The sequence below is a fragment of the Lepidochelys kempii genome, chromosome 3 (genome assembly GCF_965140285.1).
Source record: "Lepidochelys kempii isolate rLepKem1 chromosome 3, rLepKem1.hap1, whole genome shotgun sequence".
NCBI lineage: Eukaryota > Metazoa > Chordata > Testudines > Cheloniidae > Lepidochelys > Lepidochelys kempii.
In genome coordinates this window covers 105,178,319-105,191,753 of record NC_136382.1, presented here as the reverse complement: position 1 = coordinate 105,191,753, position 13,435 = coordinate 105,178,319, and the positions used below count along the sequence as shown (strand labels likewise).

At 41.5% G+C, this 13,435-nt stretch overlaps 1 protein-coding gene across 8 annotated transcripts in view; it reads left to right on the top strand.

Moving 5' to 3' along the window:
* The window catches only part of MAP7 (microtubule associated protein 7), a 201,140-nt gene that overhangs the window by 167,637 nt on the left and 20,068 nt on the right, over positions 1 to 13,435 (top strand). For 6 of the 8 annotated variants that reach the window (XM_073337419.2, XM_073337415.2, XM_073337417.2 and 3 more), the window contains 4 exons: positions 2,606 to 2,719; positions 7,347 to 7,489; positions 9,925 to 10,019; positions 11,323 to 11,603. In XM_073337419.2, coding sequence (XP_073193520.1) covers positions 2,606 to 2,719; positions 7,347 to 7,489; positions 9,925 to 10,019; positions 11,323 to 11,603 — 633 coding nt within the window. The remainder of the gene's footprint in view (positions 1 to 2,605; positions 2,720 to 7,346; positions 7,490 to 9,924; positions 10,020 to 11,322; positions 11,604 to 13,435) is intronic. The other 2 variants (XM_073337420.2, XM_073337416.2) reach the window with 1 other exon arrangement.

Here is a 13,435-nt window from a genome sequence, read left to right as displayed (position 1 = left end):
GCAGAAATGGTTGGTTCACTTCTTCCTAGTCCCTGCTTGTGACCAGGTTAAAATTACTCCTCTTTTAAAACTTTATCACAAAGATGTTAATGAAAGGGTAGCATGGCAGTAGATTGCAAATATTCTTCCTTTCTGCTTGTTTTGGTGTTGAAAGTTCATAGTTGTTGCTTGCCTTTCAAGCAGGTCCATTGTAGCTAATTACCCAGTAAATGGATGGAACTATTGGGGTTTTTTCCTATGATGGTACAGCCAGTGTGTGTTTGATTTATAATTTTGGCGGTAAACACAGATGATACTTGGTTCCTTTGTGCAGAAACTTGTTCTGAAATGCGTTTGTGGGAGTGGGGGTCTATATTCTCTGGTTGATTAGGGGATGAGAGAGATCTACATGCAGCTCCCTTCTGCACTGATGGGAGAATAAATCTGCGGGTCTCCACGTATCAGAAGACTTTGATTACAACATGGCCTTAGGAGTGAGTGGGCATGTTACGAGTTATTTGTCAATATGTGTGTAGCAGGGCTGCCTTACCTGGTCTGGGCTCAGGCTAGCCACTGCCTCAGTTCCATGGGCCCATCCCCTCCCCAGCACCTCCACATGTGCAAGCATTCTGGCCTGTCTCCCCAGCCCAGGGAGGAATGATCCTCTGCCGCAAATCTTTCAAGCCCTTCCTGCAGGACACAGTTTTTGTTAATTCAAACAAAAGTCAACAAAGTACCACAAAACTCCCTACCAAAGCAGGCTGTGAGGATCCAGAGGCCTTTTACTCTGCTCCAGGGCTACCCTACAAGCGCCAACCTCCTTCCCACAGCCCCATCAACTGAATCTTCTCAGCCTTTTTATTGGGAACACCTGAGCCCTTCCCGGATGGGTCTGCTGATGAAATAGGGCTGGCTAGTCCCAGACTCCCTGGCCTATAAAAGGGGCAGACCACTCTGTTAGTGTGTGCATGTGCTTTTCATTATGGATTCTTAGGTCCCAATCCTACAAAAGTTTACCACTGAGTGTAATGTTTGTGTGTGTATAACCCTGTTGCAATCAACAGGACTACACATGGTAGTAGTAAGTACTGTACTTGAAAGTAAGTGTTCATCAGGAGTAGGTCCTGATTTTGTGTCTAGTACTTGTTCTTCTGACCATGTGAGTGCCCTTTGCATTGACATAATAGTGTGGGATTTTGCTCTGATTTCATTATGATGACAATATTTCTCTAGTCTCAACCTTTAACCTCCCTCAAACTTTGTACTTTGCTAGCATGCAGTTAATCAAACTCAATTTCTAAAGATTAAGAGACAGTAAACAAATCCATGGGTTTGCACAGTAGCTAAAATAATGGACACACTGAACATACAGACAGAGGGGAAACAAAATGATTTTCTGCCCTTCAGTTTAACAATTATGTTCTATGGTTTATTCCTCATTGTCGAGATGCAAGCTTAATGATAACTAGTGTACGTTAATGGAGGCCTCTTTAGAGTATTTTGTTCTTTGTGTAATCTGTGCAAGCCTGGAAATAGTTCCATTAATTGAAAAGAGCTTTTGCGGTAGTTCATTATGTAAGGGCGCTTATGCAGACAGCCTGCTGTTTTTGTGAGACCTATGTTTCTATAGTGGTGCCACTTTTGTGTTAGCAGAATTCAGGAGAGCAGCTTTGGATATCAAAAATCAGTGCTTGAGGGCAGCTGAGGAAATTAAACTCTCGTAGGATAATACTTATTATTAAGATCAGCCCCTCTTTTCATGGGACCCGGAGCAAAGTGGATTAAGAGCAGTTCAGGGTTTTAATTAATAATGTTGACCCTCTACATTTAAAAAAACACCTTGGCCTCCAGTGTAAGTCTGGCAATTGGTTTCCATTTTAGAGACCAGGCCTAATGAATTCAAGTTGCAATCTTGCTTGCTACCCCTAAAACCAAATTATGGTGAATGGATGTTTAGGTGCAATAAAACCTGACATTGCTTGCAGTGTTAAGATGATTATGAATTATTTATCAGTAGTCTCCAGTGTATATGTAATGAATTCTGATGTGCCCATCACTGCAATATCTGGTCTCTGTATACATAATTAAGGGAAATGTGGTCCCATTTGAGAGTGGACCGAAGAGATTTTTGTGAAATGCTAGGGGCCTAACCAGAAAATCCTTTTGTAAGGATTATGACAGTATTCTCTCTGTGCTAGCTAGCAAACGGCACATTTTTTTCTAATATGATTGACGGGCTTCTCTTTTTTTTTTTTTTTTTTTTTAGTGTATATGTAATTGCTCCTGTCTAGAAAAGAATGGGAACAAAAAACACGTGTTAAAATCTATGTACAGTAGCTGGGGTTAGGAACAAAATATTAGGACTTGGTAGAAGTTTAGCATATTATGTGAGCAAAATAGTGGAAAAGAAGTGCAAAGAGAGTAAATGTTTAAAATTTAAGGATAGAGGCAGTAAATTGGGTTATGACTAAAATATATGCGTGACCTATGTGCTCTTAATCTCTGAATCATAATTTGAAGATGCCCCTGTATGGCTGGGTGCAGTATTTTGAGGCATCTTCTGCAACGTATGGTGATTTGTAGGAAGTGTCTGATCTAACATCTTGCTTCTATGGTGCATATTCAGCTCGCCGTCTAAATCTCAGTCCATTGGAGAAGAGCATTGTTAGCAGACTGCTGATGCCCACACATTCATTCCTGGCCAGAAGTAAAAGCACAGCTGCCTTGTCTGGAGATGCAGGTAAACCTAAAAGAGTGGACGCCTAATGTTTTATTACAGCTGTTCCTTTCAAAAATTCTTTTATTTACATTTCTCCAGTAGCACTCCAGGTTTGCATAGAGTGAGCTAGAATGGCTCCTACAAAAGCATAGAAGTTCTTGGTATGCCTTTCTTTTTCTCTCCCTCTCTCTTTATCTTAATCTAGTTTTAGTATCTTTACCAGTGCAACAAAGAAAACGCTCATAGGGCAGCAAGCAGCACATCATAGTCCACTATAGTATTAGGACCCAATGCAGCAAACATGATAGCCCGCTGTATGTTGCTAGAGCTGCTGTGTACTGCCCCTGCTACAAAAAAAGCATTCCGTACCATTGTATTATTTTTCCAATATAGAGCATATTACCCATTTTAAAAAAAATAATGTGGACTTGATTTTTTCAAACTATTTGCTTTATTTTGTGTTTTAAAGAAGAAAGACTCAATTAACTCTTTTATTGTGAAGTTAATATTCATCAAGAAATTCAGCTGGTTATAGTTAACTTATTTTCTAATGTTAAATTGTTCTGTTTCTCAAGTTTGGTCCCCCGTTTCAGTGAACTACTAGTATGAGTAAAGTTAAGCACCTGTGTAAGTGTTTCCAGAAGTTCCACCAACCACAAAACAACTCTTTGTTATTCCACAGAGGGGCAGAAAATAACATAGAGAATATGGTAATGTCTTTCTGAGGTAGCTTGAAAACTATTCAAAACTAAAGAGAATGTCACGGGCATGTTTAAAACAGGATGTATTACGATGGACAAGAAGCAGGTCATTCTCTGATGTATTATAGGGAAGAAGTAGTTGCACTATTTATAGATTGTAGAGATATTTTGTGACCACGCTATGGAAGTTTAATACATTGGTAACATACTGTTGCACCTCTTGAATGTTTAGGTCCAGACAGGTTTTCTTAGCCTTCTCCAATAAACATGCCTTTATTTGAAATAAAGGATATTGAAGGTAAGGGGGAATACGAGTTTTGCAAGACTATTTTTCAAAGATGCTTTAACTGAAGAATTCTCATTTTTAATTAGTCTGCAGTACAGTTCCATGGGGATAGCTTTGGGGAGGGGGGGAAGGTGGGTAATATTCTACAGACAGAACAATTAGCCATTGTGGGTCCTTTCCAGGGGCATCATGTCTTTAACAGCAAAGGCTGGTAAAGTTAGTACTGAATCTCATGAAATTCTATGTAGCAGGTAGGAAATTGGAAATGCAGCTAGTGCTTACAGTGATGACAGGAGAAAGCAAGGCTCTTAACTTTGCAAGCAATTACTCTACTAGAGCAGACGTGAAAAATTTTCAGTCTCATGCTAAGTAATAAATTGTAAGCTGAATGGAATATTGGCAGATATTTTAAGCAACATGAGTGGTTAATACACCAGGGTATTCAGGGTAGTTCTCTAGTAATGCCCTCTCTGTGCTAATTGGAACTGTACCACCCATTTTTAACAAAAAAAAAGTCTGTATGCCCATTGTTTTCCAATTTTGCCCAATTATAGCAGTAACTGCATTATCTGAGTGCTGGGCATTTCCTGGAGATTAATGATCATCTGGTGTTAATGGCCCAGGACTGTGCCCTGAGCCATAAACTCATCCCAGCCTGTCATTAATCCCCAGGAAATTACCCTGCTCCTTCATCATTATTACTTAAAGATGAACTTCAGAGCAAACATTAAAACCAAGTTAAATATGAATTTCTCTTACTAAGTAAGCTATTGAGAACACTGAGCACAGAAGTAAGTTTTAACTAATCCTCTAAAAAAAAATTCTATCAAGTAATCTTAGTACATCTTGATTCACTGAAGATACCCCATAAAGCATCATTCAGTTCCATCACAAATAAAATGACGTGCTCGACTTCTAATATTTATGATGTCACTGTCTAGGATAGCTTCAGAGAATCAGGAAGTTCCAAGAGGATTGATTCAAAGAGAGGGAAATATATATATATTTTTAAAAGTTAGTTAAAACTTATTTCTGTGCTGATGCCCCCTGTACCTCATGAGGGGATATTCAGCAAAGAAATTTGTGAAAAACTCCATTTCATGCTTGCTCTTCACTTTCTGGTGATGATCTCCTTTTAATATTTCATGAAACATGCTCATCTTAAGTGATAAAGCAAACACGTGCCCTTGCCATAGCTTTGAAGTGAGGTTAATTTCTTTATTAATGAAGTTAATTTAGTCTTCATTCCAGAAAAAGGTGTATAACTAGCTCTGCTACATCAATGGACCTTTATTAGAACAGCAGTGTGCATTTTTGTGGAAATATAATGTACATGGAAATACTCTTTCTCTCTCTCTCTCTCTCTCTCAGAGAGAGAGAGAGAGAGAACCTGGTAGAGAAATTTTTCCTAGGGAAAATGAGGCTACTGGTTTTTATATAAATAATGTAAAGGAAAAGGTACTGTGCAGAACCTGTACATTCTGTCTCTTCTATTGAGTAACATGCTGACTAACAAGTATTCTCACTATATTGTAAATGACCATGAGAGGAGAAACAGGAAAGGCACCTAAATAATTACACAGTTTGACCCTGTTTTCACTGTGAACTAAACCACACTGCCAAGAGAATAAGAACAGAACGAAGTCTGAGAATACTCTCTGACCAGCATTTCTGATTGCTACAAGAAGTACTTTTTTGATTCACTTTGTACCACTAAAATTCTCTTTGCATGTGTACCCTAAATATCACAAATCTAATAATCTACCATGCCCATATAATAGTCTTTGTCCTCTACAAACAGCTAAGGAGAGTTGCCGTCCCAGACACTGACTTCACTAGTTTCTGCCAAGTTGATTATGATGGTTATAATGTGCTTATTATTATAATGGGGAAAATTTAGGGGTTGTGGATTATTAAAAATGTCTTTAGACTGGCTGTTTATCTTAAAGTGTATTGATGATGATAGCAGTTTTTGAATGAGGAGTACAGACACATATTTCTTACAGAAGGAACTCTTTAAAGTGCAGTGGCTACTACAAATTGCAAACATGTATGTTTTATGCTATTTGTAAATGTTTTGCAGTGTTGATATTTTTATGTACTATGGCAGGGGTGGCCAAACAGTGGCTCACAAGCCGTATACGACTTTTTTACAGTTAAACTGAGGCTCGCGGAGCTCCACCTACCAGATTGGGGGTTGGGGGGAGGAGTTCGGGACTTCTGCCCTAGAGCGGGGTGGTGGGACTCGGGGATTCTGCCAGAGATGACTGGTGCCTGCTGATGGGGGGTGGGGAGACACACAGTTTAAAGGTTTGTCCCCTCCAAAAGCTTGAGTCCTGCCCCCCGCTTACCCTCAGCAGCCCCTCCCTGCAGCTCCCAGGTCTTAACACCACTTGGAGAGGTCATGGCAAATAGCTGGGAGCTGCAGGGAGGGGCCGCAGCAGCAAAAGCAATGGCTCTCCCTACAGCTCCCAGCTGTTTACCGCTGCCTTTCCCCACAGCTGGCCACAGCTCCCAACTTGCTGGTTCCAACAGCTGCCATGCAGGGAGGGGGCCCGGCTGCACTATGTGACCGAGCAGGGCTGGCAAACACTGGCAAAAATTGAGGGGGGATGTGACCCCATGTGCCCCCCCCATACATTGCTTCTGGCTTCTGCCCAGCAGGGACGGGGGGTGTCTCGAGACATCAGCCCTCCGGGGCACACCTGCCAGGGCTCCTGGTTTCAGCAGGAGCAGGGCTGAAGCCCTGAGCCCTGGCAGGCCCACCCAGCTCTTGAACTTCTGAAGATTGTCATATGCGGCTCGGAGGGCCAGTAGGTTAGGCCACCCCTGTACTATGGCATATCCATTTGAATGATAGCATAAAATGCATGTATATTTTTATATTACAAATCTGTTCTGATTGAATGGTACAGCAAAACAATGTATTCTGGGTAGGGTAGAAGAAGCATGCATTTATTCGGTGTCTGTTTATTTCTGAAATCTTGTAAGTTTCACCAACGGATCACAAGCTCACAAGTTATCCTTAACATATGATGTGACTTTGTCAATTTGATGTGAAGGAATGTAATTATTTTGCTAGACTGTTGAATTATATTCTCTCTGTAGATGATGAGGTGTTTTGGTCTTTGTATGTATCTCTCTCTTTCAACTTCCCCTTCCTGCCCCAACTAGTTCCTGAAAACCTAATTTTAGTCAGATTTTTGCCTAGGTTTTTTTTTCAGATTAAAATGCATGTCAATGAATGTACTAAGCTAATCAATTTCAGATCAGTAATTTTGTGTTTGTTGCTTTACCAAAACCATCACTTTAAAAATAAAAGGCAATATCACTGTCTGATGTCCATTTGGTTTTGGACACTTTCTCATCTTTGATAAATAAGAAAATTGATAAAATCTGGGATAATTTTTAACTTTCAATTTAAAAGGTATATGAATTACAATTAGAAATGTACCAGTAGCTATTTGGGGCTAACTGGAATGAGTATCAAGTGATGCTTCTGGTTTAACTTCTAAAAGTGTTGTTTATGTATTAATACCTTCTTCCTTTTCTCTCTCTGTCTCATTCTCTCTTGTTCCTGTTTCCTGCTGTTGGCTTTCCTTTGTCACTCCTCCAATGCTGTTCTATTTTAAAAAAATAAATGAAAACAACCCACACATAGTTATCCCCATTTGTCCTCGTTCAGCGTCTTGCAGCCCCATCAGCCCTCTGTCCTACAAGGCCATGAACTGTAGAAATCCAGCAGACCAAACAAAATTCTTTGTCACAACAACTGGACGTAGGAGGACCACACAGTCAGCAGGGGTAAGCATGCTAATTGTATGTAGTCTAGCAGCTGTAGCAGAACTATGTGACATGAATACACATTAGAACATAAGAAAAAGAGACTTGGATGGTTTAGGAGAATGGTAATGGAGTCTTTCACTTCTGGGTCACCAGTTAACATCATGCTAGTTGGTAACAATTATTTAACTGTAGCTTTGTGGCTTTTGTGAATTCAGTTGTTTGCAGTTCAGTTTCCTAAAGGGCAAACATCAAACTCCCAATCAGCACCATTGCTACTGACATTCTTCTTGTGTGGTATGCAGTGTTGTTGTAGCCATGTTGGTCCCAAGATATTAGAGATACAAGGTAGGTGAGGTAGTATCTGTTACTGGACCAACTTCTGGTGATGAGAGAGACAAGCTTTCAAGCTACACAGAGCTCTCACTAACAGAGGTTGGTCCCATAAAAGATATTACCTCACCCATCTTTTTCTCTCTAATTATTCTTGAGGGTAGTCTTAGCTAAGAGTAATGCAAGACAGAGAGACTGTGAACTACTCTCTTCGCCTTCGAGATGGTCCCTTTAGATCATGGTTATGGCACATTACCAGGACTGTGAAGCTTTCATTGCTGCTGCTCTGTGCTAAATTTGTCATGTGAATAGAGTATTTCAGTCTCCAAAGTTATCAGTCTGGCACTTTTTGTTGGGTTTTTCATTACAATTTTAATTAAAAAAGAAAGGTTGACATAGTTGTTTGGTGAAGAAGGCCATTTATTATTCGCAAAAGTAGCCTACTGAGCAGTTATTCCTACTATGACAGGTTTCAGAGTAGCAGCCGTGTTAGTCTGTATTCACAAAAAGAAAAGGAGTACTTGTGGCACCTTAGAGACTAACCAATTTATTTGAGCATAAGCTTTCGTGAGCTACAGCTCACTTCATCGGATGCATTCAGTGGATGCATTCCCACTATGCTGTCTATGTAATGGAGAAGCTGATAGCTGTGGTCAGATTTATTTTTAAATATGTTTAGAAAGAACATGTGGGGTTTTTTTAATTGACTGAGAATAACAGATCTACTGAGTCTCTTTCCATCTTCAATACTGCTGGTGTCGCTCTGACATACATAGTTAGACATTTCACTAATGATCCAAATCCTGCATTTTTTGTGCACCCAACAATTAATGGGCTAGGTGCTCAAAAGTTGTAAATCACCATAACTCCATGGCAGTCAAGGGAGGTATGCCGATTTACACCACCTGAACATCTATCCATTGATTTTTTTTTTAAGGCAAGTTGTCACTGGGCAAAGTATTTTCACCTGGGTCCATCACTTGCTAACATTTTTAAAAAATTACCTTTCCACTAAAACCTTGTTAACGCTAAGCTTAACTGCCCAAAGAATTTCAGGATTTATGGAGGTCAATAGGAAAAAAATAAAGGGATTGCACAAGAGATTCCTGTTTCTTCAACTTTCTTTTCCCATATTTTATAAAATCAGTTTAAGCTAATGGCTGAGATAAACACTATAGACAGCTTTTAACTAATCAAATTCCAGATCAGCAATATGTAGTGCCTTCCCCTCTGCCAGTGCTGTGCTTGATAGATTATGCTGCTCCATGAATGACAGGATGCTATCTGAGAAAAACATTTGATAGACATCCATGCACCAATCTTGTTTCCTCTACAAATTGCCAGCTATAGTTTGAATTCAATATCCCTGAAAGCTGAGGGTTTCTTATATTTAAAGGTGCTCTGACAAGTACATATGGCCCCAAATTTTGATCTACTTTAAAACTGTTATAATCTAATAGGAAATATGTTCTGAGCTCTGATAGAGATATTTTAAAAATTGCTATTGTGAGATAAGAAATTAAAAAGAAGAAAGAAAATAACTATTCTGGATAAGATTGAGCAGTGTGTGCTTTTTGGCTGCCAAGCCAGCCAGCAGAGAAGAGAAGGAGAAGAACCATATTTCAGGCCTGTGATGGCAGCTGTGGTGCTGGCAGATAAACAAGGAAACAAAATAAATAGAGCCATGTACACTTGAGCTCCATAAACAGCTTGTCAGGAAAGGGGGATGGGAACTTGCTGTTTGCCAGCTGAAGAAATATAACATTTGTGGTGAATGAAGTGTTAATTTCAAGAATCTCCACAGGTATTGCAAACAGTGGAGAGAAGGACTTTAAAAAAGGATAATTATCTGCCTGTGTGAACTTAAGACTTTGAAAAGTCTCCCGAAGCATCTTAGGATAGCACAGAGTGACTAATATGCATGCATACTGTTAAATGCTCATTTCCTGGCACAGAACATCATTACATTTGTTACAGGAGTCCCTGTTAGTGCACTTACCAACCAGGCTGCAAAATGTGCTGAGACAGCACTGATTTCTCATTTTCCTATGCTGAATGTGTAGTCCTTTGCCCATGTGAATTACTCATGCAATATGATATTCTGTTTATTTGTTGATCCTCAGACTGACAAAAAAGAAAAGGACCCCTCCTTCAGCGTAAAGAGACTTCACTCTCCTTCCAATCCCAAAACTAGATCACTAGCTCTCTCCCCAGTTTGGTAAGTGAAGTACAGACGCTGGGTTTCAGCTATATTAAGCTTTACATGTTATGCTCATTAAGTGACTCAGCAACAGAAAACACCTATTAAAATGGCAATTAAAAGAAGCTATAATCAGCAATGACCGCATCGCACCCTATGTTGGGGGAGGGGGGGCATTGTCTGGCTTGCTGGGGAAAGGGGTATACTGCTGTAATGGGGCAGGAGGTAGTGTGGCATGGACACTGTTTCAGAAGTAGAGCAGGACAATGTGGCGATGCTGACTCCTCCCCCAGGAACTGGAAGGGCTGGGGAGTTGATAAAGGGCAAGCCTGGTGGGAGAAACACCCTTTCCCCAAGACCAGGCGGAGCAGCGCCCACCCTCCTACGCTTGGAAGTGGCAAAATACCAGGTTTGGTCAGGATCCGTGGAGGGCAATCGCACTAGTCGCTCCTTTTTGGTGGGGCTGGGAAGGAATCTTTCCCTCACCATCAGATTGGCCAAGGTGGGGCGGTTTGCCTTCCCTACAGCAGTTTCAGGGAGGGCTTTGTTATGGTGAGTAGGGAAGGGAGTTAGGCCATGATGCTGCAACTCATTATGTAAGTGTGGGGTGGATGACCACTGCAGATACTCCATAGGGAAGGGAGACAGTGACCAGATAAATGGCTTAGTAAAAGATTTAAAGGAGGTGTTTGTTAAAGGAACAGAACAGGGGGCGTTCGAGACGCCTATGACTGGCACAGCCAGGAGCTAATCCTCCCCATCCTTTATAGTCCACTTTAACCCTCATTTAAGGAGGGGAATGGTAAGTGATTGGGGACCAGGATGGAAAGAGGGAGTGGGGGTACTAAAGGAAGCTCCCCAGGCAGATATTGAAATGATCATGGAGTTACCTGCACTGTACACTTTTATCTGCCAGGAACTCCTAGACATCTAATAATAAAATTGCACCCTGGTTAAACCATATCCAGTGTCTCCTATTCTAGTTCTGGTATAGCCAGACAATGAACAAATCTTTAAAAAGGAAAGCGTCCAGTGGTCAGGGATGGGGAGAAAGGAAGATTATATCCCGTCAGTGCCCTTCTCACAGGTGTGTATTGAGGATTAATTAGTTAATGTTTATAAAGAGTTTTGAAGATTAAGTTCTGTATAACAGCTAAATATTATTATTCTGTCTCAACACGTTTCAGATTTCCTGTTGGTTGGGAGGGAGATCTCGAAGTAGTGATTGTTTGTTTTTGAGCTATTACAGCTTTTATCTATCGAGGGAATAGAAAGGTGCCCAACGTATTGCCATCATTCTGTTTTCTTTGTGGTTGAACAGGCATGCATCCAAGTCCTTGCCTTTTTTGCCTGGCACCCCCAAAGAGAGAACTTCCTCACCTAGCTCTTCCAAAGTGACCTCCACTCAGACGCGCCCTCCCTCCCCTGGCAATATCCGCCCAATCAAAAAAGAGCTGAAACCAGATAGTCTGAGAAAAGGACCAGAAAAGGAGCCTGAGAAGGCAGCTGAGGAACATACAGAAGAGGGTAAAGCAATTTCAGCAGGTGCTGGAGAATCCGCAATCGGGGAAGGTCTCCCTGTCAAACTAGAACCGGCTCAAGGTAAGGCTCAGGGATGTTTTTGAGTCCTTCTCTTTTCCTCTTCCCTTCCCACCCAGTTTATTGCATCTTTATCAGTCAACGGTACTTCTCCTTCAATAACTGGTCTGAACAGTCCTTCAAAAATTTCTTAGAACCCGTGATACATTATTGGGTTGATTCTTTACATGGCTTAGCACAACTTACACCTCAAACATGTGATTCATGGTTGACTCTCACATCCTCATGCAACGGCTTTTCCAAGCTCTGTGACAATGGAACAAGTGTTGCGTGCCATTAATGTTAGAGAGAGTGTCGCATGAAACCATCTCCTGAAGTAACCCAGGCAACAGGAATGTCCAGGTCTGCTAGTGGCTTTTTATTATTTCCCTATTGGAAATTCAGTGTCATGCAAAGATGCATTGCCCAAGGCAGGAAAATGAAATCATAAGGTTACCCAGCCTTTCATTTTTAATGGTAAGGAATTTGCTGGTCTCTGTAGTATTTTACTGCTGCAGATACAGTTCTATCCAGGTGCAGCAAGACACAACCAAAAATATGTAGGTAGCTATTCAAGTGACAGATACAAATGCATAAGAAAAACAAGATAAATAATGTTTTCTCCTTTGACCAGTGGGAGAAGCTGGTGTTCTGTTTCTGCTTACTGTTTTAAGGGACCATAGTTCTGAATGCTGAAATCTTTCTCAGAAAGCCAGCATAAAACCAGAGGGTAAGCTACATTATATCTCAATGATATAGGGCCTGGCTGATGAATGAACAGAAGCAAAGATGCCAACTGTGTTAATTAAACTAGATCTGTACCAATTTAGCCATGCTGGTACGACATGCCCATGGGAGATAAAAGCAGAATAAAGTAGAGGTAATGGAATACAAAGGAAAACCTAGGTGGGGAACAAGAAGGAACAAGCAATATAACATGGAATACATACTCCTGGGGGAATTATGCGCCAAAAAATTAAAAATTCTGCGCACAATATTTTCAAATTCTGCATATTTTATTTGTCAAAATAACACAATATAATCACACCAGTTTCAGTTATTTTTTATCATTTATTTAAAAATACCTATCAGCAAGTATGTCTCTAACAATATAGACAACAAAAAAGATTCAGAAAATGTTTTTGACAAATAGATTCCTTACTAGGCATATTAATATGGAACTCTGACTAATAATTCATTTAAACTAAAACACAGAACCGTATTTCCTGCACCCCCCAGAAGCAGTGCAAAGGCTGGGGGGAGTCAGGGGTAACAGAGGAGCTGAGGGAGAGGGAAATAATTGCTGGGAAGGAGCCTGGGTGTGAACTTGGAGGGTTGTTGGTATGGGTGGGAAAAGTATGGAACAGGTTTTTGTGGGGGGCGGAGAAGGACTGTTAGGGAGCTTCCCCCATGCAGACCCTGGCTGACTCCTAGCCTCTCCCATTCAATCAGGCCCGTGTCCCTCCACCCCCACTCAGACACCCATTCCCCCATCCCCATGTGGCCCTGCACCCCCACCCTGTCCCCATGTGTCTGAGTGCCCCCACTCTGACATCCTCTGTCCCTATGTAGCTCTGCACCCCTTCCCCCATCACCATGTGGCCCTGCACCTCCCTCCCCATTGTGGCCCTGCACCTCCACTCCTATTCAGCCCCTGCCCCAGTCTGTTCCCCCCCCGACTAGCCCTTATGAGCCCTTGTCTGACCCCCCCGCCCCCATCATCCCACGCTATCTGTCTCCCCATAGCCCCATCTCCTGATCTGGTCCGCTGCAAAGAAGGCTCTGCGGGGTCTTTCTCTTCTATAGCTGGCTGGGAGCTGCTGCTGTGTTCTAGTGCCATAGTGCCCTCTGGTGGG